The sequence below is a fragment of the Dysidea avara genome, chromosome 7, assembly GCF_963678975.1.
Source record: "Dysidea avara chromosome 7, odDysAvar1.4, whole genome shotgun sequence".
NCBI lineage: Eukaryota > Metazoa > Porifera > Demospongiae > Dictyoceratida > Dysideidae > Dysidea > Dysidea avara.
The window spans coordinates 27,994,243-28,021,542 of record NC_089278.1 but is presented as its reverse complement, the minus strand read 5'-3'; the positions used below and the strand labels follow the sequence as shown (position 1 = coordinate 28,021,542).

The 27,300-nt window shown below is 37.4% G+C and overlaps 2 protein-coding genes and 1 long non-coding RNA gene across 14 annotated transcripts in view; 1 reads left to right on the top strand and 2 right to left on the bottom strand.

Annotated features, from left to right (window-relative positions):
• Positions 1-4,129, top strand: part of LOC136260514 (uncharacterized) — a 78,475-nt gene extending 74,346 nt beyond the window's left edge. For all 5 annotated transcript variants that reach the window (XM_066054277.1, XM_066054276.1, XM_066054275.1 and 2 more), the window contains 2 exons: positions 3,782-3,834; positions 3,885-4,129. In XM_066054277.1, coding sequence (XP_065910349.1) covers positions 3,782-3,813 — 32 coding nt within the window. In that variant the 3' untranslated portion in view covers positions 3,814-3,834; positions 3,885-4,129. The remainder of the gene's footprint in view (positions 1-3,781; positions 3,835-3,884) is intronic.
• LOC136260521 (uncharacterized) lies at positions 3,982-11,053 on the bottom strand. 2 transcript variants are annotated; one of them, XR_010703579.1, is made up of 6 exons: positions 11,036-11,053; positions 8,922-8,998; positions 8,049-8,104; positions 5,577-5,760; positions 4,468-4,556; positions 3,982-4,421 (listed from the first exon to the last, which is right to left on the bottom strand). It is a non-coding gene; the product is annotated as an uncharacterized lncRNA (long non-coding RNA). The 2 variants fall into 2 exon arrangements; XR_010703578.1 differs by lacking the exon at positions 11,036-11,053 and having other exon boundaries at positions 8,922-10,389.
• Positions 11,054-13,048: 1,995 nt separating this feature from the next.
• Positions 13,049-27,300, bottom strand: part of LOC136260516 (uncharacterized) — a 24,636-nt gene continuing 10,384 nt past the window's right edge. For 3 of the 7 annotated variants that reach the window (XR_010703571.1, XR_010703572.1, XR_010703568.1), the window contains 7 exons: positions 27,174-27,252; positions 22,914-23,162; positions 21,704-21,867; positions 21,350-21,524; positions 21,212-21,301; positions 18,320-18,379; positions 13,049-13,276 (listed from right to left, as the gene is read on the bottom strand). Coding sequence is in view for 2 of the 7 variants with exons in the window: in XM_066054280.1 (XP_065910352.1) it covers positions 21,447-21,524; positions 21,741-21,867; positions 27,174-27,284 (316 nt within the window). In the remaining 5 variants the exon portion in view is untranslated. Of the gene's footprint in view, positions 13,277-18,319; positions 18,380-21,207; positions 21,302-21,349; positions 21,525-21,703; positions 22,804-22,913; positions 23,163-27,173; positions 27,285-27,300 lie in introns of all 7 variants that reach the window. The other 4 variants (XR_010703570.1, XR_010703569.1, XM_066054281.1 and 1 more) reach the window with 4 other exon arrangements.

Sequence of the window (27,300 nt, the reverse complement as noted above, 5' to 3'; positions counted from 1 at the left end):
CTTAATTAATTAAATGGTCATAAACAGTGTTGGGAGAAACGCGTTACTTATGTAACACAATATGGAATATTATTACTTTTGTGGTAATTAAGTAATATAACGAAATACATTATAAAAACAGATAATATAACTCAAGTTACTTTACTTACAAATATAACGCATTACCTAAGTAATATAATTACTGTAACGAATCTAATATTATGTAATATTATTACTACAAGTAACGAAGTTACTAATCTCGTTAGTAATCCACTGAGTAATACCTAGCCACAACGAAGTAATGAAGCCTACTAAATGAAGCTTATTCACCAGCTTCTTACTTATAACCAAGATTTGCACATTGTCCAACAACACAATCATGTCACGTGGTAGTTTAACACATGACAGCTTAAGGCTGTGGACACAAAGTAATATAATATGTAATATTATTATAGTTACTTTATTTTATGGGTAATATGTAACTGTAACTAAATAGTTCAGTTGCAAGTAATATGTAACTAGTTACTTGTAAAAAGTAACTTGCCCAACACTGGTCATAAATTACTGATGTAATTCTCAATCAAGAGAATATCAAGACACATGGTAGTGTGTCATGCAACACCCGTGAGTATATTGACAGGAAGAAAGAAAACACGATCTTCTCACCTCCGTAGCTCTGTGTTGCTTTTACGAAACAAGACAAATTTTGCTGTGGATATGCCTGCCAACTGCAGTATTCCACATACCAAATTTGAGCGAAATAGCTTCAAGTGTTCCTGAGATATGTGGTTTCAAAAATTGGCTTAGTTTCTTTGTTTTTTCCTTCTTTTTCTTTGTATTTTTGTAAACTTATAAAAACTGCCATAAAAAGCATACTCCATATTCGATTGCCTTGAAATTTGGCACACAGAAGGGGTATAAAGGTGCATCTTGGTACCAAGTTTGGCTGGAGTACGATAAACAGGCTAAGAGTTATTAACGATTATTCACAAAAAAATAACACCAATATGTTGTCACGCCTACAGGGTAAACCGCTTACAGGAAGAAGCTGAAAATCGGTAGGTGAATAGGTTAACCCCAAACCTTTTGTGGTTTGAAAGAAATGGAGCTAAAAACTGCAAAGATACAACGAAAAAACCAACAGTGTGTAACAATTATGCAATCGAGATTAGCTAAATAAAAAATTACTACTAGCCATGTCTACCAGAAAAACCGCTTGGAGTAATGCTTTGAAAATTGCTGTACAGATGGAGTAATCAGCTTAGAAAGGCTCTTCAATGGTGTAGAGGAATCAGACTTAAAGCCACAAAGTTATAACATGAAAGCCAAATTGGTGTAGCAAGTGCGAGATAAAGATACTCTAATAGAGCAGTCATCTTAATAGAGCAGTCATGTTGAAGAGAATTCAAGAGATCAACTAGAAACAAGTAACCCATATAGAGATCAGCTACAAACAAATCACCCTTCAGAGAGTTCAGCTACAAACAATTCACCCTGTAGCGAGATCAGCTAGAAGAAGTTACCTTGTAGAGAGTTCAGTTATAAAAAGATCACCCTGTAGAGAGTTCAGCTAGAAGAAGTCACCTTGTAGAGAGTTCAGCTACAAAAAAACCACCATGTAGAGAGTTCAGCTGCAAACAAATCACAGAGAGTTCAGCTATAAAAGATCACCCTGTAGAGAGTTCAGCTAGAAGAAGTCATCTTGTAGAGAGTTCAGCTACAAAGAAATCACCCTATAGAGACTTCAGTTGCATTTCAAGTCACCCAGTAGAGAGAGATCAGCTGCAAAGAAGTTATCTGTAGGGAATAATTGACATGTAATAAATAGAGTGCCACAAAATTCACCTGAATTGTTGTTATTAAAATTTTTACCATTAACCTACCATCACAGCCATTTCTTAGCCACCACCTTGGATTTCACATCTTTTTCACCATAGCCTTTTTAAGGGCTGCACTCTTTTTTTACAGCTTGGCTGTTTTGGATTAGATTAGTTTTTCCATAAACCGTTGCTGGGTAAGTCAAATTCCTCTTGCTTGGGGATCACAATGCTATCAAAGATTTGCTATTAGCACCTACATTCAAAAAATTGTTTTTAAAAAGTCATAAATATTTCACAAATTGCATATGGTATTCTCTTGTATAATTAGGCTAACATGTCGGATACTTGCAGATCCAGTCATAAATCTTTAAATACTTATAGCAGGGGGTAGTATAAGGTGCCTGCATGGTTTGGCAGAACATCAATTTGTTCATCATGGCATGTACCATATAGCAAGTTTTTATCACAAGGACTTTTGTGTCACTTTTAGGTTATTTTTTTGTATTATTAAAATTTGCAACATACTTCATCATATAGCGTTTTGTTTGTCGTAAGGTTTTTAATGACTGTATGACTGTTGTGTTGAAACTCTTTCGCCATCAAACCAGGTGCTTGTTGTTTATGCGCATAGCAACTTGTTTGTTATTTTATAACAGCTTGATCAGTTTCTTATTCCCCAAGCCCCCTACACAACACGTGTGTCTTCACTGAGCAGCGAAAAACAGCCACCCTGCTACATTGTTCCCAGCAAACTTCAGGTGCCTGCATAAATTCATTGTGGATAAAATACCTAGATTCCATTGCTTTGTCACACAGTTCTACCCCTGCTGCTAATTTTTCAGTGAGATATGTTATACATTCTTTAGTATGTACTAGTTAACTTCACAGGTAGATCACTTTCTGTCATTGCGCTTGTAAAATTGTAGGCATTGATATATAGACCACTAAAACTAATTCTTTACAGTGTTTCATCGAGTAAGGTGTTTAAGTCTACCTTGATCATGTTTCCATTATTAAATCAGGCACGCACCCAGTTATTGTTTTCATTATTTATCTCTATATGTTTGTCCGTACGGACCCATGTGAGCAAAATCATTAAAATTGTAAAAGCAGCTTTTACGTAAGTAAAAGTGAAATGAATTCTGTATTAAACTTCCACACAGGTAAAGTTTGTGTGGTTTTTTTTGGTGGTCTGAAAAACAGGTGTGGCGACTGTGAATTACCTTCCTTACAGGTATTTAACAACGGAAAAACAATGGTGCAGGCATTGTAGACTACCAGGAATAGTTATCCCTTTGAATTGAAAGGGAGCAATCTCCTACATACACAAACAAAAATGAAGAGCAGCTTTGAGGCTTTGTCAAGAGAATTTGTAGGAAAATTGAACATGATAGTCCAAATATAAAACAGTTTAAAAGATACTTCTGTGTGTAATATGTTGGTTTATTTAACCAATGAGTGCATAGCAACGTAATTGAAGAATTATAAAAATTTCATGAGTTACGAAATCCAAGAATTACACATTAATAGTATTATGTCATGTTGCAACCAAAAACCTATTGGTTAAAATAATAAAATTAGTAATACCAAGAGTAAATAATAGAGAAGTTCTCTATTATTTACTCTTGGTAATACATAGTTGGTTAATTTCAGATGAGCTAGCTAGCCGTATGGCACCTGGTTTTTAGAAGTAGCACTACATCAACTTGTTTTTAATCTGCAATCATCTTGTCAATAGCATCATTTGATGTAATCAGTACTGCACCAGAACAATATCACTATTGTTTTAGCATAAGAAGTGCAGCCATTGTGTTATCATTAGTGCTAAATACCGTGGTATTATCAATATTGTTGAAATTTGGCTATATAGTAATACCAGACGTACTTTCTTGTGTATATCACTGCAAGTGTTTAAGTATGTACCAGTAAACATAACATGTATAGATTTGTTTATTATTTATTGTAATGGTTATATCCTGTAGTTGACAGTGCTCAACACCACGCCACAACATGATGGAACTCACACACTATATTGGTATGATAGTGCATAGTTGTGATGTGTACTCTGACTTGATATTGTTACAGGATTTTGTCATAGACACTAAACTGTTTAGTATAAGGTTTGTTAGTGTTCATGCATATTGTACTATACATGCATACTTGAGTGTTCAAATATCTGTCAATCTTTGTTTCTATTTTTTTTATTCACATACAGTACTATGTAATTAATCTTAATTCGCTTTTGTATGCATACAACATTATTACAATACTAGTTAAAAATTTTCAGCTCAATGTGTTACAGTTATGCATTATCTAAAACTCCAATATAATGATAGATTATTAGTGTTAATGAAAGAAGCTACAGTGTATACATATTATACATACATCAGTAGGTCTTGAAAGCTAACCAGTTTTATTACAATTTTGCTGCAGGAGATATTATATGATTGTGGTTCTTACTATGATGTTTTCTAAATCTCAATTCTTGGGTATCACTGTACTACTGCTTCATTGTCTTTGTTGTTTCTTTTCTCTATAGATTGTACGTAGCAGACTTCAGAATCTCATATTTTCAAATTGATAGCAAAAAGAGTTCATCTTTTCTCAGATTTCTTGCATACACTAAAGTGGTATAAACTAATGCACTAACAATGCAATCAAATTGTACCATAATGATGAGTTTAGTGGTAACCAGTTCTCCAATGTGATACAGTCTTGTCAGTGAGGTAGCTGATTGTTTGTCTACCTGTGACCTTCCTATAAAGAGACAGTAAAAGTGAGATAAGTTAGTGTACATTGTACAGACCTCACTTAACATTATGTACACACTGTTTCCAGTCAAGTAAAATAGGACACATAAAGGCGTAGGAACGATTTTCAGAGTGAGGGCCCAAAGATAGCTATAACCAGTCAACCATAAACTGATTAATATCCATGCAGACACACAGGGTCCGGCTCCTCTGTACCCAATTCATACATGCATTTATATAAAGGTGTTGTGGGGTGTGTTATCACTAGCTAATAGCCCTACACCTATACTGCATAGCTATATCTCTTCACTCCCTACACCTGCCGCTGTGCTCCTGTACACCTACTACATGTGCTCAATGCATGTATATATCACATGAGAAACCATGGTCACGTGAAGGTCTTTTCTTTATGTGAGCTTTGCGTACTTCAAACTACAAGGATTACAGTATTAATAGTTGTTATCCACAAAGTGAAACATCGTTATCTTTAAGGAATTACAAGCTGGGATGTCTGCTTTAGCAGGCGTTTCCAAACTGAGTGTAGATCACATGAATACCACTCTGTGTTCACAGTTGGCCACTTTGTTGTATATGACATTACCATTAAGTCAACGCCAAACAATAATCTGTCTTCATTTTACAGAAGACCACTGCCTTCCTTATAACAACACTAAGTTACGCGTTTCTCCATACTTTAAAATTAATTCGGTCCTCGAAGGGATACTGCTGTATTTGATATTGAATAGATAAGACTATTCTGTAAAGGTCACGTATGATAATTCTTTTAGACACGGAATTTTTTGTGGCACCGGTCACTTTAGGGGGGAACTCTACTAAACAGCACTACTGTATACTATTTGATAAAGTCACCATGTCAAATGATTTAAATTCTGAAGATAGTTTCCAAACTTTGCTACCAACAATAAAACAATTTCTTAGCTGTTGGGTCAAATGTTGTCCATATACTGGGAACTACATATGTATGAAGCAAATCATACTGCACAACAAACACTCCCTAATACCTTACTTCTGATTTTTGTACACTATCTTCATTCACGTGATGTTGAAGTAAAATTCTCCTACAGCAGTAAAAACTCTGTGGTTGACATGGCATTTGGTATGGCATCCTTGTATTCAGCTAAAAGTAACGTGATAGTTCCATGAGGGTCTTCTTGTGGGTCAGGAGGAGTAGCACTATCCACTTGTAACATCTACAGTATTATGATAATGTGGTCACCAAACACAACCAATACACAGGGAGTACTAGTGACTAACACGTATATGTACTATGTACATCAAAACACTACCTGTTATAATACACAGGGATACAATGGTGGTATGAATGCATTTGGTTTTTTTGATACAAAATTGTCGGAAAATGTCTGGACCAGCCAGTGCTATAAGTTCAAGAATTATAAGTACAATAATCTTTGATATTATATAGGGTACGGTGTAAGCACACAATGCTTTCACAAGCCTAGCCCATGTGCTCAATCACACAAAGGTCATCTGGTGACTTTACCACTTTCTACAAATGTGCTTGTTTGTGTTCATTCATGCTTACACTCAAATGAATAAACTTTCCAGCCCTAGAGGAGTGTTAGTTTATAAAACTCGATGGTGTGACTGACTATTGCCCTGACATTTATTTCATCACCATATTTGGGCAGGGAGTTTTACTTGAATCCTACACAATGTTACATTCATAATGTTGATATTGTACTACGTCTAAAAAAAAAAACAGGTACATGAAGCTAGTTGTGATGCATCGATACCACATTTTCACTACCAATTGCAATCCGATACCGAGTACACTTCAGATGGAAATGGCCAATACCAATCCAATACCGATACTTTACCACACTGACGCATTACTCACTAAAACAGCTAGTAATTCCAGTAGTAGTTGATACAATAGTGTTATAATGATTTCATAAACTGCAGTTTATTTGCTGGTTTGTTGGCCATCAAACGTGCAACCATTTATGGCTTCAATGAATCTTATTTTATGGCTTACTGCTGTTTCCTCTATACAACAGTGTAGTAACGCTACCACTTTCAAAGAATTCATGCTTTTGCTGCACTCCATTTGACGTACTACACATACATACATGCATGTCGGTGCTGTTAGAATTATTTCCTGTTGTATTCCAAGTAAAATTCTTGAATTTAGTTAATTTATTGACTCGCTGAGCGCAAAGCAGCTGTTTTCGCAAAATTCTAATTTTGCAATAAAAATATATTGAAATAAACTGGAAACATGCTACATTAATTACATCACTATGCACTGATGACACAACTCAAATCAATAAAACCATCAGATTTGCCTGTTCAGAGGGTAGGAATATCTTTGTTTCATGTTCGTACAGTTACATAGGTAGAAATAAAGTTTGACATCGTCATTCATTGTTGGAATGGCCTCTTCTTTGTCCACACAGAGACATACAGGGAAGCACTACTTTAATGGATTTGTCAGTTCACTGTGAACAGACTGACCAAAATCCTATCTTCATAGCTTGTTTCAGATGTGAGTTATGATCGATTAAATAAGCGCCTGTAATTTATTTGTGGTATTGTTGCTGTACAAATTGAATTTATTCCTGTTCCAACTGTCTAGTTATAGCTTCAAGACTATTAATCACAAACAGCTGAAACTTTGATTGTCCACTCCTTTTTCACTATAGATAACAAAGAAATAATAAAATTGAATTTGAGGAATGTGCAAAAATAACTGGTTTTTGCTCAGTGGGTCTCACTATTATTCTTTAAACCACCCATGATTTCTGAAATACTGCAACTGGTGGATCACCATTCACTACAGTATAATGAAGCCAAAATGTTACTATCAATTGTACATTGAGGATGCAGAAGATGTAATGTGCTTGACACTAGGGCTGGGACGAAGCTTCGAATGTTTCTGTGGTTCAAACGTTAAGTAAGTTCGAATTTTAAAAGTATAATTTGAAGCTTTGTAATGCACTCATTGTTTACGAAAGAATTAAAAATAATCGTCGTTGTCTTTATTACAGCTGCTTATTGATCTTGCATGATTGATGTTCGTCTCTTTGCCAGTGCCACACCCACTTTTTAAACCATTGCAGTTTAGCTTGCTACCATAGTTATAGCCTTGAAACACCTTAAAAGTGATAGATATTGCAGGAAAATGTCCGTTTAGCCAATAGTTGGTGATTACCTATGCATGGTTGCAGTATAGCAGACACGCCCATTTGCAATCGATCAATCGCATCATTCAGTACTGCTGCTATGCACTTTCCAAATGCTTGGAAACTTATTAAAACTAGAAAAGCAAAACTTAAGAAGGATGTTAGTAGGTACAAGAAAACCTGTAACTTGAAAACTAACACCGAAGCTTCGAATGTTCGAACATTTTACAAGTGAACACTCAAAGGTATATTTCAATATTCGTCCCAGCCCTACTTGACACTTCATTACACTAACATGGTATAGACATGACAAAGTTGTGTAGTAAAGATCTAACCTCTTGTCTTAATGGACACCTCTAACAGCTTGGTAGCAACATTCTTGGCTGTGAATCTAACAATTAATATACAATACAAATTAAATCAATTTTAACACACTGCCAAATTAGTAAATCAATCCATATCAGTACAGCCACACATCACAAATGTGACTGGATCTACGAAAACCGTTCTTATCGCCCAAGACAGGAAGTTTGATTTTTTCACACAAACACAAAGCTTAATGAATGCACTATCAAGTTTCACTGCCACAGTCGACCAGAGTAAAGTGGTCAGCTTTTGCTGGCTGCTTTTCTAGAGCACGGTGGCGAGCCGTACGAGTGGCCTGGGGTCTTGATGGAGCCCTGGCCAACCAGGAGATGGCTGTGTGTGGCTGTGGCCAACCAGGAGATGGCTGTGTGTGGCTGTACAGCTCTGTGGTGTTGGACAATGACCTGTCCTGTAAATTTCCTTTCATTTTAGCCAGTTCTGAGCCCTGAATGGCCTATAACTTGGCCTAATTCATCCCAGCACGTCTCTTTTCAATTTTTGAACACCATCTTGCCTGCCTTCCAGGGCCCCCACCTCCCACCCTTCTGGAGCTCGCCTGATACAGACAACCTCGGTTTAAAAATTATCTAAAATGGCGGGAAACTTAGCTGTTGACTACTTCTTCAGTGGATGATCAGGAAGGTAAGAAATTGTTGTGAAACGTGTGAAAATTTGGTATGCGTAGCTACCACCGTTGGCCAGCTACAACACACAGAATATTTAAAACCGACGTTTCTCGATACTTTTAGATGGGCGATAAGACCGGTTTTCCCAGAGATAGTCACAAATAGTATACAGATGATTACAGCAAACAGACACACATGACTGCACTACACATTAACCTGGTAATATCATAACTCTGATCTTGATTACATCATGACTATATGCCATATTTGGGTAGGGACTGTCCCTCTTAACCCTACATATCATTACATACTTACAACATGTCACTTGCAGCACAATAAAGGCATGCATATCAGCTCATGTATATTGACACTACATCACAACACTATACTAGATAGACTAAAGATAGTTTAGTAGTACAGTATACCAGAGGAACATTGAAAGAGTCAAGAGATTTTGGGGAAGAGATGTGAAAGTAGCAAACACACTTAAAAATAGATAGGTATGTACAGTACCATTTTGTGGGTTTTGGTAAACTACAAACGTAAGGAATTTTAATAGGAATCAAAGAAATAAAAAGTAATGAAAACTATAGTATGTTCACGTTGAGCTGAATCCTCAAAAACATTTAATAACTCATGGGTGCAATTACACATGATCTTGAGATTTGGCTCATTTGTAGTACTGGTCGACCCGCTAAAAACATTTCAAAATCTTTTTGTTCAAATGTTTGACATAATATTAACGGACAATCTAAATTTTCACAATACATTTCCTATGGGGAAGCCATATAAGTACAGTGTCCATTACAGCCCTTTCCTGAACTTGTAATGGAGCCAAACTCTACGTGTCTGTTGTTGACACCTTTGCTGTTACCAATAATCATCTGGTTGGCTGAAATGTTAACTCTGTTGAGAAAAAATCCATTTTTAATTTTTAGCTGTTTTTCAGGATTCAGCTCAACATGGTATAGGAAGGTCACCTGTGAATACTAGTAGACATTTAATCCCTGTAGGCCAAAGTAGGGATTAAATGTCAACCACTGTAGTATATCTTCAGGACCCTTGTTTCACAGCATTTTTTTCTATGATCCCTAATCAAACCTAATACTGTTTGGTTAACTATTTGCAACATTATTATGACTGGTGAACCTGTGCACATCGCATTGAAAAAAAGAATGGTGTCAGGCTTATTGTCAGAACACACGCTCCAATGCAGAAATAACAAAATAGCCATTATCCTTCGTTTTCAGCTGTTACACAGCATTAATGATGAACACCACGAGAAGAACCTCTGTAATCAATCCAGCTGCAACAGAAGATGATTCCCCACAAACGTAAGGAAGCCATCATGTGGCACTACTGTAAATCAACACCTTGTACTGTCAGCAAAGGAAAATGGGACACAAATGAGGACACAGGTAAGTTCATGAAGTTTATGAACATACAGTGGTTGACAAAAGGCACCTTTGAATATTGAAAAATCAAGCCTGTAGTCTTAGTCCTTATCGAGTTATCCCTGTCTGAAGGTAGGCAGGCAGCCAGTCAGTAGAAAATTCCACTAAATTGTTTTTAGAAAGTAACTTTTTGGGGGGCTGGTTTTAGAGTGACATTTTGGCACAAAAAGCCCAAATATCAGTATTTTCAACTACCCAAATAGAACAGTCACCACTCAAACAGAAGCAGCTATTTTCGTAGTTTGGCTCACCAATAATCCAGATAACTGAGGTTCCACTGTAGCTGCTAACAAGACAAGTGGGCTAGAACTCCAACTCCAATGTTTGTTTAGGCTATGACTTGTGGTCACCACAAACCATCAGCAAATTACTCTATTGTAACTCTAGCGGTCACAGGTTACAATAATGTAATAGCCACAGGTAGCACATTAAAACTGCCTTGAAATCCAAAGAATTATGGTTAATTAATGGCCTCTACTGAGGATTGTCAATAATCACTACAACTCTAAAAAACACCAGTTCATACAACCCAAGTATATTCACCACTACTATGAGATAACTTTGAACACATTAGTTACAATACAATAATGAAGGTTTGTCACTCAATGGTCAATAGTTTGGGTCCAGGAACCTTGTGAAGTAATGTTGACTTAAAGAATGCTTTTCACCTTATCCCAGTCAGCCAATAGGATTAGAATCTTCTCAGCATCTGCTAGCAAGGCAAATATCACACACACACACACACACACACACACACACACACACACACACACACACACACACACACACACACACACACACACACACACACACACACACACACACACACACACACTTGCTTTTCAGTTTAAGATCAGTTCTGTGTATTTTAATCACCTTGCTTTAGTTATCCATTGGATTCCACATACAGGGCCGCCCAGAGAAAATAAGGGGCCCAGGGCAAAGAGTTAAAGTGGGCCCTTGACCCAAGTTGTAAGGTGAAGACCAAAAAAAAAAAAAAGGTCACAACCTGCTGGCAATGACAATAACTACCCATCACCAACCATATCTCCTTATCTATAAGCTTGCTACACTGCTCCTCAGAAGAATACTGTGACTGCTCTATTAGAGTATTTAGATCTGACTGCTCTATTAGAGTATATCGATCTTTTAAACAGGTATTCAGGGGGCCCTTCATGGGGCCCCTTTCAGGCTGGGGCCCGGGGCAAAATGCCCCAGTTGCCCCCCTGTGGGCGGCCCTGTCCACATAACAATCACAATGTCCAGTACCTGCTCCTCAATTTCCTGACAACAAGGTCCGACTGTACTGAAACTATGCTACCCCTCTGCCATCAAATCAATGCGTCCATTAACAGTACTCACAGTATTTGTAGGATTTTTTTTTAAATTCGCAAATTACGTAACTACGGGATATTTATAGCATATCTATATTTAGAAATGTCTAAGGAGTAGTTTAAAATGGTTACAAATGTTCTCCGTTTATGGTATTAGGTCCTGTGGCTATTTGAATCTTGCGTAGTGGACCGCGTGCGATATTGATGGAAAGCCGTGACGAAGACTCCGATGATATGAAGACCCTTTAGCTTATGGCGACCCACGTAAACGGTTGTTTTCTTCAGTAATTTGTGACATGCTAAATACAGAAGACACTGAGACACTCAGCAGTGATGAAGGACCGGCCGGCCGAGATGTTACAAGAAACTGAGCAGTTGTTTCATGAGTTGTAGTGAAGTGAATACAGACGACGAAAGCCATACAACACCTAGTGATTCAAGAGGCGAGTATCAAAGGTTAATGAGTGCCAGCGAAGCATGACACGCTATTGTAAGTGGTAGCGTCGTCTTCTTCAGATACTGATAAAGATTCCGAATATGATCTGAGCAATCCAGAAGCAGGAATGGAGTATCCTTTTGATCGTGATTCTGAGTCAGCATATTCAAGTGAGGAACGCTGTCTTAATGTAAGTAACACCACTGAGACCGAAAGGAAGGCCAGTAGGAGTAATGTACGTGTCAAGTTGTGAACAGTCCCATGAAGCTACAAACAGTGAACATTCTGATGGAGCTTCAAATAATAAGCACATGCACACAAGGACTAAAAGTAGAGATACAGTGACTAAGCGAAAAGTCAGGAAGAATATTGTGTCAAGTGATAAACAATCTCATGAAGCCTCAAGCAATAAACACTCAGATAAAACTTCAAGTGATGAGTATGTGCCAGGTGCAAAGACTAAAGGTAGAGCTGCAGTGGCTACGAGAAAAGCCAGGAGGAGTACTGTGATAAGTTATGATCGCTCTAATGAATCTTCAAACAAGGAATACTCGGATGAAGCTTCAAGTGATGAGCACTTAGCAGCTAAAACTAAAGAGAGCTAAATGTAAAAGAAAAACTCGTACTACAAAATGTGCATCTAGAAAAAAAAATGCAGAAGCCAGAAGAGGAACCTCTACCAACTTATAAACTAGATGTACATGATAGTGGCTATGCAGACAAGTTTGCATTTTCACCAAGTCGTAATGTTTATGTTTATATGCCACCAAATACAACGGAATTATCAGAAAGAGGTCTGTTTGAACTGTATTTTTCTGATTATGTAGTTGCAGAAATTTGCCGTTGTAGTGATCAGTAGAAAAGGATATTTAGAAAATATCAAAACAACAGTTACCAGTTATCAAAAAAAAAGCCGCATGAATCAGGAGTCTACATGAGAAAGAATGAAACTGTTTTCAATGTTTGGAAAGACACCAAATGTGTCGTAGTTGGAAGTACAGAGCATCTAGGGCACTCTGAAAACACTGTTGAGCGGAATTGGAAGGAGAAAGGTAAACGACAAAAAAGGATGTTCCTATACCACTTCCAATTTAAAACTACTTATGGGGGCGTAGATCATTCTGATCAACTACTGAAATATTACGATGTGGTACAACAGACAAAAAAAATACTGGAAAACAATGTTTTTTCATATAGTTGATATGTCAATTGTCAATGCATTCATATTGAGTAAAATAGTGTGTTCACAGCCTAAAACCAATCATTTCCAGCTTAGAGAAAATCTAGTTCGGGCTCTTTGTGGTGTTACAGAACTTGCCACTCCTAAATCTGGATCTGGTGGAAGACCTGCAAAAGATACAACACTAAAACATTATCTAATTCAGGGTACAAAAGAACTAGATAACTGTGTGTATTGTAAGAATGTTCATGAGAAAAGAAGCCAGTGCAGTAAGATATGTGCTGGTTGTGGTGTACCATTGTGTTCTCGGGACTGAGATTGTTTCATCAAGTTTCACCACCGGAATTTTCAGCTCCAGCGACAGCCTATTTTGCAGAAAAGACCAAATCCTTCGCCTACAATGATTTCACAACCTATCTCTGAGCTTATACTGTCTACTCCAATAGGGAGACCACCTGGCAGCTTTAAGTCCAAGGGCCGTGGCAAAAGGAAGGAAATGAAATGGTAGTACATAATGTTTTTTAAAAAAACCACATTATTTTTGAAAATTTGTTTGTGTACATATCAGCTTTTTGTAATACTTTTATTATTTCAGCAGTAATATAGATGACTACTCTTTGTGTAACTCGAATTTTAAAGCTTTAGATTGATGGGAACCATTTTAATAAAATTATCGAATTAACATTTTAAAAATCACGTGTGTTCTCTGGGCTGCTGTAATTAGAAATCACATGGTATTTTGCTAAAACAAGGGTAAATACTTCTCTAAGGTATAATCACCATGGTGAAACATAAAAAGGGTGTCTGGGTACAGCACGCTGCCAGGAAGAGCTGATAATACAAGGTGTCCATTATTTTTTATACTGCACATGCAAAACTCAGGGTATAAAGGGTTAATTAATTAAATTAATACAGAGAAGCTTATCCTTCCTACCACGAGAATAACATTCTGAGCATTGTCATTGAACAATGTCCATGACAGCACTATCTCAAAAACCATGCAACTGGAGAAATGCACTAAACACCAGTTGCTCTCCCTCATTGGGAAATTATCATTTGCATGTACAGTGGTCCCCACAGGTCGCATATTTTTGTGAAGATTGATAGATCTTAGCACAACTCCACGACTTCATTGCCATCACTTGGGAAGCCAAACTTGACCTCATATGGTGGCTAGACTTTTTGCCAGATTGGTCTGGCACATCAGCACGCAGCAGCCTAAGATGAATCTTTACAGTGACACCTCAGGCTCTGAGGGTTGGAGCACCTTCTGGAGTGGTACAGGTGTCAAGCATGCTGGACATCAGCACAACTAAGTCTACTCATTGCATGGAAAAAACTCTTTGCCATTGTCAATGCATCAATTTCTGAGGCCACTTGTCGACCAAAAGATATTGTTTCATTGCGACAACCATTCAGTTGTGGACATCTGGCAAAAGGGTTGCACACATGACATGGCAACCATGGTATTAGTTGGTTTATTGTATTGTTGTGCAGTCCATTAATGTAGTCATCACACATACAGTATACCAGGTGATGTTGTTAACAGTACTGTTGGCTCTATCCCATTTTCAGAATTAATGATTTGGCACCAGAAACTCTAGCAACAGTGGACAACACCTGTGCATGGCCAACCACATCCTTTTCGCATGCTTGAACCAGTTTATTCAACTACACTGGAGTCAACAGCTTCCTGCAATTTTGTGGCCAGTACCACATTCCTCTTTATCCTGCTTCAAGCCTAACACCTTGGTACTTATGTGCCCACCTTAACCAACATGTCACCTATAAGAAAAATAAAAGTGTATACTTAGCGGGGATACCCCTGGCCCAGTTGGAACAAAGCCACTACATCTAATGAATCACTCTACCTTGTAGTAAGAGGCATACGCTGCTCCCAAGGTAATTCCACATGCCACAGACTTCCAATTACTATAGACCTGCTGCATACTTTAAAAGGACAACTTCGTAGCTTGAATCTTATGCTTCTTGAGCAACAGCTCATGTGGGATACTTTCACGATTACTTTCTATGGTTTCCTCAGAGTTAGTGAATTTACTGAATCAGTGACAGATTCCACTACACTACAATGGTCAGACACAGCTATTACCCTATTTATCCTAATACGGCAGCCTAAAACAGATCCTTTTTGCAAAGGTAATATTCTCCATATAGCAGCAACTGGTGCAACAAGTCCTGTCAAGGCCATGCTCCAGTACTCCAGCATGATCTCTAGCAATGATATTTCAGGCTGTGCTTGCAGCAGGCCAGCTTTTACCTCTGTCATGCACACACGCTGATACCATTCCCCACCTATACTGTAACAAGCTGGCCTTCATTTGCAATCCAGCATGCTCAAGCCACAGTTTTAGAATAGGGGCAGCCACTACAGCAGTGGAGGGCTTTTCAGCTTTCCTGATCAAGTTCCCAGGCTGATGAAGTAGTGGGGCATACTTGACTATGTTTGTTGCCTACAAGAGGTCATTGTACAATACCTATTTATTTTTGCAAGAGCTTAAATGTTACTCATCAGCAATCGTGGATTCCAGATGAACACAAGTAAACTGTAATTACAACTCAAGACCTGGTATTGTATGTACTCAGAGATAGCATGTATGTGTATTTCAATATTCTAATTTGTCCCAGGGTTTATATGTATGCATAATATATCAGTTATATTATTACATGTTTATGTACGTATATATTTACCAAACAACTTTGGGGGAAATTGGGTAGTTAGCTGCTAGAATAAAATGATTGAAGGCAATTATGCATTGATAGGCTAAGTGTGTGTTATGGTCAAGTCAGATTGTAATATAGTCTGCATAATGTGTTGTCATTACCTAATGTATGTTATGCTGCTACCTGTGTGTGTGGTGTTGTCATGACACAATGTGTGTTGCAATATACATAGATGTTTGTATTGTGTTGTCACAACATTATGTGTGTGATGACATGACAGATGTACTGTGTTGATAAAATTCAAAACGTGTAATAATTATGTTATGATGCAATGTTGATGCAATTAGCTATAGTGTTATGACATGACAGGTTTAATCTGCTGTTACGATGGTGCAATGTACATAATGTGTTGTGAAAATAGTATGTTGACATGACTGGTGAAATGTGCTGTTACAATGCGATGTACATGATGTGTTGTTACAATGTGATATGTATAGAACACAAGTACACAGAAAAAGTTGGAATTTTCAACTAGAGTAGGGACCATAGCACATCGATAAAAAGTACTAAAACAAGCTGGAGTAGTGCACGATATTAAATCACAGTAAAACAATAAGTGTTATATCCCTACTGTGCATTTCCATTACGGTATCTTCAGCACAGTAGGGATATAACACTTCTTATTGTTTTATTGTGATTAAATATCCTGCACTACTCCAGCTTGTTTCAGTACTTTTTATCAATGTGCTATGGTCCCTACTCTAGTTGAAAATTCCAAATTTTTCTGTGTACTTGTTTGTTAACTTATTTTTGAAAATATTATTATTATGACTGGTGAACCCACGCACACCGCATCTGAAATTGCACCACGCGCCCCAGTTATATCAATTATCGTCTGAAAAGTGAAGTATCCATTACGCTTCATTGTCAACTATGTTCAACCCATTACACAGCATTTCAAATCAAGAACTTTTCGAAAAGCACCTCTACAATCCACACATACCAAAAAAAAAAGAAATGGTGCCGTGCCCTAGTTATATCAATTATCATCTGAAAAGTGAAGCATCCATTACACTTCATTGTCAGCTTTGTTCAACCCATTACACAGCAGTACGAATCAAGAACTGTTCGAAACACCCCTCTGCAATCAAAACAACCACTATTAAAAGTAGAGATTTCCGTTATTAAGGGAAGCCATCATGTGCTATCGCCAAATTGACACTTTTTGCTGTTAGATGGGACACAAAGGAGGACAATGGTAAGTAAATGAAGAATGCATTGCACATACTGCGGCATGCCAAAAGGAACGTGTCAGGCCAAAACGACGTCGAACAGTGAAAAAAATCAAGCCAGTAGCCTTAGCTGTTATCGAGTTACACTTGTCTGAAGGCATCATTCAGTTGCTCAGTTAGTCAGTCAGTAGAAAATTCCATTAAATAAATTATTTTTAAAATTCCATAGCAATTTGCTGAAGGCATTTCGGGTCGATCTGAAAGCTTGTTTGGGCTTAGTTTTACCTAGCCAATACTGCCTCACCATCGTCTGGGAAAATTGAGGCTGTTTTTTGGGTGATGTTATTTTGTGGGCCACGCCTACTCCTTTGTGGTCCCTACTATACACTACTATCGTAGTATATGATTGTACCTGTATGTGCAAAGTAGGGCTGGGCGGTTTCTCGGTATTATAGTAATACTGCGGTATTGCAATGAAACGATATCTGTATCGCGTAGATTTCGGTGAAACGATAATAATTATCACGATATCGATATTATTACGATTTTTAGTGTTTGTGACAGCTTATTAAGCCCTTAAGGTTGTTATAATGCACCTCAAATAATCACGTGATACTACTGCAAACAAGGACCTAGTACTAGCTAGTCAATTTGTTTTACAAAGATCGAGATACTCTAATAGAACAGTCAGCTAGGATCGAGATACTCTAATAAAGCAGTCAGCTACTCTAATATAGCAGTCATCTTTAATAACCACGATAAATAGTAATATCGTGATATATTTCTGCACGATATATCGTGAAGCGAAACTCCAATACCGCCCAGCCCTAGTGCAAAGTGTTATATCTTGATTTGATGTGTGTTGCATTATGTCGTGATGTGTGTAATGTGTTGTCATGCTGTGATGTGTTAAATGATGAGATGTGTTACAACATAATGTGTATTGAGTGACAAGTGCTACAACATATGACATAAGTGGAATGTCTGTCTAATGTGATAGCATGCTCTGACAATGCCTCAATCTGCCACCAAATTTATATGTTCCCTGTCCATTATGTTTGTATATATCTGTGGTCAGTCAAGGTCTGTTCTCAGTGTTGTAATGATATAGAGCCAGGTGTAGTGGATGGGTGGTATGTATAGGTAAGCATGCAGTATTGTGTAGTATTATTCAGTAGTTGTGCATGTGTCATGACCTAGGAAGGTTATTGTACAGCATGTTAACACACATCAACAGAAGACAGAACTTTGGGTGGTCTGACAAACACGACACAGACAAGAATGCTGCTCCCTTACATCATGTTGGTAACAGTTTCAAACAGAATCCCTCTGGAGAAACAGTCATCACAGTAGTACCTGTCATTGTGAAAGGATACATTCTTATACCAAATTCTCAGCATGTGTACAAGTACATTTATTTCCATGCAATAGAGCTGAGCTATATACCTTAGTAGTCTGTGATATTTAAGTCATACCAGTTTTGATACCGCCTGTTTTTTTAATACCGCCTTTTATTAAATTTTTTAAAGAGATAGTATATTTAGCAGAAGGGCGGAAATGGCGGAAACAGCAGAATCATCATTTACAGATTATGGACAGCCTTAGAACACTCACTTCCAGTTAGCTACTCACCACAATTGAAGCTCATGGTCTTTGTAGCATCGATTTTCTGTCTTCTTGCAACTTCACATCATCTGTGGCACTCTTACAGTGTAGTCATACCTCAACCCTCACACCCTGTATTTTGAAGCACATGTTACTAGAAGCGCCTTCAAGGGGGGTACTTATAATTGAAAATCTGTAAACGCCACCCTGAGAAAATAGAGTATGGCCACCCGAGACTAAGCCTGACCATTCAACACCAATTGTTCTGCAACTAATCAATCACATAAGATTAGTATCGGTATTAGTTGTATAGGCTTGGAGAGCCTGTAAACTACTGTCTAGCCTTAGCCGTTACTGAGACTACTGTCTAAGAATTGATTACCACAGGGTAAATTGCAAGAAGACAGAAAATCACTGCCACAAAGACCATGAACTTCAATTGTGGTGAGTTCTACATAGCTGTATTTATATATGTAACAGTGAGTAGCTAACTGGAAGTGGGTGTTCTAAGGCTGTCCATAATCTGTAAATGATGATTCTGCTGTTTCCGCCAATTCCGCTATTCCGCTAAATATACCATCCCCTTTATTAATTAATACTGCCGGGTTTTTTTTATTAATATCACCATACCATCTAGGCATTATGGCTTCCCTGTAGGCTTGTTTCATCCCATATTTAGAGGGTAACCAGACATGTGACAATGTTTGTAGACAGGTGGTGATGTAGCCAGCTAACCAAACAATGTATAAACAAGTTTTTTTTGTGGTAATTTGTACCTGAGGCTTGCTGATCGAGCTACCATGGGCATTTGGTGCTTTTATTGAGGTACATAAATGGCAGCTATATTAATACTAATAACTTCTACATTAATACTATGAGTCTCTTTATGGAAGGTATACCATTTGCTATTTTAAGTACCGCCCAACACTAATTTCCAGATAAAACACTTGGAATAACATTACCTTGTTACTATGGTTACAACATTATTAATTGCTGTATACATACAAATTTTGAGGGAGTAATGTCTCAGATTTCATAGTTGTTTACTGTACGACATCATTGGAATCCTCAAACATTTGCTTGTATCGATGTACATTACATTGCATGCACAATACTTAGCCTGTGTGGACAATGAGTAGTTCTTGAAATAAAGCAATCAAAATTTCTGAAAACAGTTATTATTTTATGTACATAACGGATAATCTGTATGTATACACAGTAATTCAACTGCACAGTAAAACCCCTCTTAACAGCTGCTTTGTTATTTAGATCTTTTATATACAGTGCATACAGATTAGTGGCCATATAATGGTCCTTGAAGTACTAATCATGGCCTCAAATCAAAGTCACATATTTAAACCAAGCATGTGCCTAGTTCCCTGAAATTGGTTTGACAAAAGTCTTGTCATGTTTACATGTGGCCAGTAACTGAAAAGTTCAGTAGGAGCTAGCCTATGTGCTGTAACATACATATAACGACTAAAACACAGCGTAATAGGCCTTGTAAGCTACCAGGAATGGCATATCCTCTCAAGTTGAAAGGGGGCGTATTCCCCTTTTGTATGCAAACTAAAATTAAATTAAGAGCAGCCATTAGGCTTTGTGTACTAACGGTATGCGTATCACATGTGTTTGTTTATGATGTGGTAAACGTAAACAAGATTGTCATCGTTTCTTCTACCAAACCGCCTTCATATCCATATGCGCAAGTATCTACAGGGCTAATACTATACCTTGGCTGATGTACTGATCCATGGTGAACGTTTTAAGCCAAATTGCAACATTGTAGACTAATCCAAATGGAAGTTATGGCTGCGAATGTAAGCGCCTGTAGTTTAGTTTAAGTATAGTCGCTGTACATATTGATTACCTTGCTCTTCCTACTGTCTATTGATATAATTCCAAAACTACACACCACAGAAGGCTGAAACTTTGGTAGTCCATTCCTTGGACACTGCAGATATTGCTGAGTAAATAAAAAAAAATTTTTTTTTTAAATGTGCGAACAACTCAGGTTTTTGCTGAGATGGCCACAATTGGCGAATATGGTTAACGCTTTAACCCACATATGCCAGAAAATTGGCCCAAATACACATGCCTCACTGCAACTATTGAAGCATCTATCCTATGGCTACACAATTTACATTATTCTATATACTTGTGTTGTAACAAGATACCAAGAGCTTTTCCCTAATGCTACACAGTAAGGCCAACACTAGCCATGTAAATAACTTTTTGGCAAAAATACACACACAAACTCTTTGCATACGTTTATACATAACTAGATGGTGGTTGCTGCTATAAACTTGCAACAAGTTATGTTCGTTTCACCATAAAATTTTCTATCCGGCCATATATGACTCACGTGAATAAACCCCCAATCAAAATTATAACGACATGGCAAGGATTTTGAAACACTGAGATGCGACTTGCTGTTATTCATCACCTCAAAACAATTCAACCTAACCCAGCGAGCAGAAGGTTTTTAGAAGTAGCACGGTATTGACTTGTTGTCCAAAGGATACACTAAGAGTAACTTTCTCTGTGCTTAGTTCACACACACACACACGCACTCACACCTACCATGACATAGGCAATTTCTTAGTATTTATCCAACTTATCCAACTGTGAACATACCATCAGTATCAGGATTATACTGGAAACTACAGGGGGCTGTACACATGCAAAATTAAGTCATATAACAAAAATTATACTATTTACCTTATAATTAGTTCCAGTTTTTGCACTATCCCTCACTCATACAATGTTGAAGCTAAATTCAGTCACAATTCTGTGGTAGAGTGTGCTATCCTTGTATTCAGCTAAGAAGGTATGTGACAACTTCATGAGGGTCTTCTTGTGGGTCACAAGGAGTAGCACCATCCACTTGTAACACCTACAGTATTATGATAATGTGGTCACCATACACAACCGATATTGTCAAGTTGTCATGAGGGGAAACTGAGACAGGTTTTAGGGCTATATTTTATCATGGGCCATGCTACACCTTCATTGTCCCTACTATACAGTACTATTGTACTGTATGATAGCACATAACAAAAACTATCTACGTACCTTACTACTAACTTTTATACTCTAGCAATTCTCTTACAGCAGTCATAACTCTGTGGCAAATAATAGCTGGTGTGCTATCCTTGTATTCAGCTAAGAAGGTATGTGACAACTTCACGAGGGTCTTCTTGTGGGTTACAAGGAGTAGCACCATCCACTTGTAACACCTACAGTATTATGATAATGTGGTCACCAAACACAACCAAATACACAGGGAGTACTACTGACTAACATACAGTGTAGTACTATATACAGCAAAACAGAATTTGTTATACTCAGGTAAATAATGTTGACATACATGAATTTGAATTTTACATATTTTTAATGGCAGGACTGACCAGATCAAAAATTGCATAACTTTAATTATAGGGGCTATAACATACAATGTTTTCACAAGCCTGCAGTACCAACCAGAGAGTGACTGTATTAGTCATAACGTAACAGTATGATTGGTCAAACAGCAGTTGATGAATTTCTGGGAAGTCCTTTCAAAGAGCTGCAATGCCATGTCAAAAGTAATGACAGATAAAGACTCACTACATATTGCTAGACTGAAAATAAGTTTGAATATACTGATTTGTAAGGTGAACTGTTAGCTGAATTTATCTTCCTCAACGACAGAGCACATCCTATTACTCAGTTTTATTGCTTTACAGCATCTGCTGTTAATTTACCAGTTATTGATCGCATTCAGTAATGAGATGGTTTACTTTTAGGTATGGGAGACAGGTAGGATAGGAATTCAGTTTTGTAAAGGATCAAGATACTCTAATAGACATTTAATACTAGTACATACTATGCTTGACTTTAGTAAACCAGTAACAAATTGTAGAGTTCTAATTAATGCATGTGCAATTCAGTTAAACAATCATACACATTACTACGTTGCAGCAAGTATACAATGTAGGTTTGTAAGTCAGCATGACAATGAGCATGAAACTTAACGTGTACCATGGAAACCATAAAACTTTTTAATTTAGCCACTGTGTGCTTGAGGTCGCTGTAGCCTTGTGAGATGGGTGCACGTGTTCACATAATCTTGTTAATACTGATAGTTCTTTAGTAAAGAATACATGTAATAAATCACTTCATTCTAGGCACATCTAAAAGAATTAAGTATAAGTAATAATATAATTACTGCACACCACATCATAAACAAGCATATGCTACATGCAATATGACCCACAGCTCTTATAGGGTAACACTACCTCACCTTTTACACGATTAAAGGATGGAACACAAAAGTATTAGTACAAGAATCAGTAACACGTGTAGGGATGATATCTTTGCTCTGACCAATCACGTGATTATGATTATGATCTCCTTATAGTTACATTTATTATCAGAGATATGTACTGGCAATTTGTCACTGTGATGGGTGCCGATTTGTTAACAATGAATGTACGGGAATGGATAGAAATCACTTTTCACAGTTGTCATAATACAGATTACGAGAATCCTCCTAGTGGGACAATAGAAAGTTGCATTGTCTTGGAACATAGGTGCATAATGTTATTTACAACTATTTTTTTTTGCAATAAAAATTTTTATCATTGTGTGTCAAAGCATTGTTTTGTCAAATTAGGTCACAAATGGTGCCATCAACTATACATTGTTGTGTCATCCCCAGATGCCTGCTACAAAAGTGCTTCTTTGTGCTCCTTCATGCTTACATTTAAATAAATAAACTTTCCAGTCTTGGAGGAGAGTTACTTTATAATACTCAATGGTGTGGCTAACTATTGCCCTGACATTTATTTCATCACCATATTTGGGTAGGAAGTTTCACTTGAATCCTACACAATGTTACATTCATAATGTTGATGTTGTGCTACTTCTAAAAGAACATGTGCATGCAGCTATAATTGTGATGCATCGATGCCACATTTTCACTACCGATACGATATCGAGTACACTTCAGATGGAAATGGTCTATACTGATACAGTACTGATACTTTGCCACACTGAGGCATTACTCACAAAAACAGCTACCGTATAACCAGAAAATTTCGACAAATGAATTTTTCGCGAATTCTGCAATAGCTTTGTGAAAATATAATCATGAAATGTTTCAGGTTTGTGCACAAAGCTATTACCTTACCAAATCTGTTTTCTAGACTTTCGTGAATTGAAAAGCATGAAAATTGGATTTTACATAGTTTCGTGAAAGTTTCATCTCTCGAAAATTTCCCACTATACAGTAGTAATTTCAATAGCAGTTGATAGAATAGCTTTTTGATGATTTCATAAACTGCACTTGGCTGGTTTTTGTGGCCATCAAATGTGAGGATCACAACTATTTATGGCTTCAATGAATCTTATTTCATGGCTTACTGCTGTTTACACTACAATAATAGTGTTAATGGTTGGCTTCTTTCTGCTTTTACTGTACTCCATTCAACATGCTATACATATGTCGCCATCTTGAAAAGTAATTAGATGATGTCATACTAAGTATCAGTTGGCATCGGACATTTATAAATTTACCAATACCAGCCTGATACCACCAAAATAGGGCAAATGCCAATACCAGTATCAGTATCGGTGCAACACTAGCAGCTAAGTAGCTAGCTGGAATTAATCAACAATGTATAAAATTTAAATACTGTATTGATACTTTTTTTATTTTGTAACAAATTATCAAATTACTGCAATTTCATCCATTATTTTAAGACAACCCATTATGCTCACAAGTATATTCTCAATTGTTTTGTAGTTGTCTATTGTGTATCTTCTTTCAAATTCTCAAGGATGATCTGCATTTTAATTCATTTTATGTAGGGGACATGCCCTGGAAAAATACACTGTTCCTGGTAGCCTACAAGGCCTGCTACAGTATTTTTAGGTTCTTAGATGACTCAAAAACCCAATGGAAAGACGTTTATGCAGTTTACAAAGTTTGCAGAGAGTCACTACACCAACATACATGTATTTGTTTCAAACTGGTGAAAAGAAACCACCTCAGTGCAAAGCTTACCGGTACGTAAATTTACTTTAGGCTTTCATTACCCTTTATTTCTCAAATACGTGCATACAGTCAAACAAACAGAGCATACACAGACATGTTATTACAAAACAATGTCAGGAAACCAGTCTGCAGTTGACTATAAGTGTGCATCTGGTTTTTTTTTTAAAAACTTATGCACATCAGCTCGTGTATACTTCTGACACTACCGTACAACACTCGACAGTTTATTGGTATGGTCAAGAAATTTTGAGGTAGATACGTTCCTGAGTATTATTAAAATATTGATCTAAAACGAAGTAGCTAGGGACCTAAGCAATAAAACTAGTGAAACAAGATTATAATTATGAATGATGGCATATCTACTACCAATAATAGGCATGTATTTAATGGTCACAGCTAGGTCATCAAGGGGCGTGTCTCTCAATTGTTACTGGTCCAGCTAGATCTTAAATGGGCATTTAAAGCAATGTGAACACTGCTTTAAACAATTTTGTGGCATCTAATATGGAAAGTGTCAATACAGTAAACTAACACTTGATATGGTTTAGTTTTATGAAGAAGACAACAGGTAAGGTAAGGTGCAGAGGGCATATGCCACAAGTGAGTAAAGCATTGTTCTGTGGGAAAATTCCTACACTGACATTAATACATGTGCATTCTATTTTGCAGGCCTCACAAAGGAGTATGTATAGTCAAAGAATGATGGTATCACTGCCCTGTGCTTAACAATCAATGCTAAAGTACTTGCAGAACTATGATGTAATCATTCATATAATCTTGTCTCACTACCGTTTATTGCTTTGATCCCTAAATTAACAATTTAAGATACTATGATTTACACAGGTGACTGTTTAAAGGGGCCTACTTTATTCCACGGACTGAACTCATGGACTGGACTCACGGACAGAGCTGGAAACAGCTTTTAACCAACAAACCAAGCATTATCCATCTCTTGCAACACTGGAGACACCACTATTGAGCTCCAACAGCTGGTACTGCTCTTCCTTGCCAGTCATGAAAGAAGCATGTGCACTAATTAATTAGAATACACTTGCGATACATGTGTATTAACAGTGACATAGCGTAGAGATGGGCCAGTAATTATTCTTAGCAGGTAGCTAGGTGGCACCAGAAGAGGAGGTGATGGGGCTATACAAATAAACTGGCTCATCACTATGGCCCTAACGCTAGCTAGTGTTAAGTACTGAAGCAACAAAGGAAAATAACTATGCTACAACAATAGCCTCTATCATGTTCTATCACTGCGAGTACATGTGCATCGTAAGTGTATTCTAATTAATTAGTGCATGCGCTAGTGTCATATGACTTGTAAAGAAGAACAGTACCAGCAGTTGTAGCTCAATAGTGGTGTCTCCAGTGTTGCAAGAAATGGATAATTCCTGGATTGTTGTTTAAAAGCTATTTCCAGCTCAGTACACAAGTTCAGTCCGTGAGTCCAGTCCATGGAATAAAGTAGCCGTTTAAAGGGACACTTCATCAGTATCAAAGCCATTCAACCATACATTATTTTACATCCTATGAAATAACTACATAACTGTAAAGGCAAGTGGACAAGAAATGGCAGGATTTCGGGCTTGTACATCAATAGATAGGCAGATGAGATACAGCCTAACTTGTTTTCCCAGCTGCACAACAGTGTGGCACACAATAAAAAGGTACTTAATTGCTTTCACTTTCACGAGAAAATGTTACATTTGAGTGCATTAACTCTACATAATACCATTACACATGCCAATGGTCTGGGATTGTTTTCTGCATTCTTCACAGTTTTAGGTACATGGTTTTGACTCTGGTGAAAAATTATATAGCTGCATGTACGTATAAACGCTACACAACCACTTGTGCCATGTATTACAACCAAGTGGATGGTTGGGAAGTGACCATTGTGGTTTACAAAGTGCAACACGTCTAGGTGCCTCCTTATTGTGTGCCACAATGGTCACTCCCCAACCATCCACTTGGTTGTAATACATGGCACAAGTGGTTGTGTAGCGTTTATACGTACATGCAGCTATATAATTTTTCACCAGAGTCAAAACCATGTACCTAAAACTGTGAAGAATGCAGAAAACAATCCCAGACCATTGGCATGTGTAATGGTATTATGTAGAGTTAATGCACTCAAATGTAACATTTTCTCATGAAAGTGCAAGCAATTAAAAAACTTACTAATTAAAGGGCATGGCACCCATTGTGTTTGCGAGTATTCAACTAAAATGGGATGAATACTTGCAAGTGAACTGGGTGCCACACCCTTTAATTAGTAAGTCATTTAATCACTCGCACTATCGTGAGACGACGTTGCATTTGAGTAGTACTGTTTACAGTATGCTAATAAGGTTATCCCATTTCTAGGGTGGCATTTAGAGGCGATCCTTGTTAAACAGTACTACTGTACTGTTGATCAGTCCTTACAATACCAATCAGACTTTTGTGTGTAATATAGCAGCACATATGAAGTCATCAACACACATTATACTGTACCTTTGGAAATTTTCCAGTACTTGAGTAATGTGAACTCCTGTTTTGTCCCAGCTCCAAAGTTCATCTGTAGTTGCTGACACTGATGAAACAAGGGAATAATAATCACTGAGCCTAAAATTAATAGTTT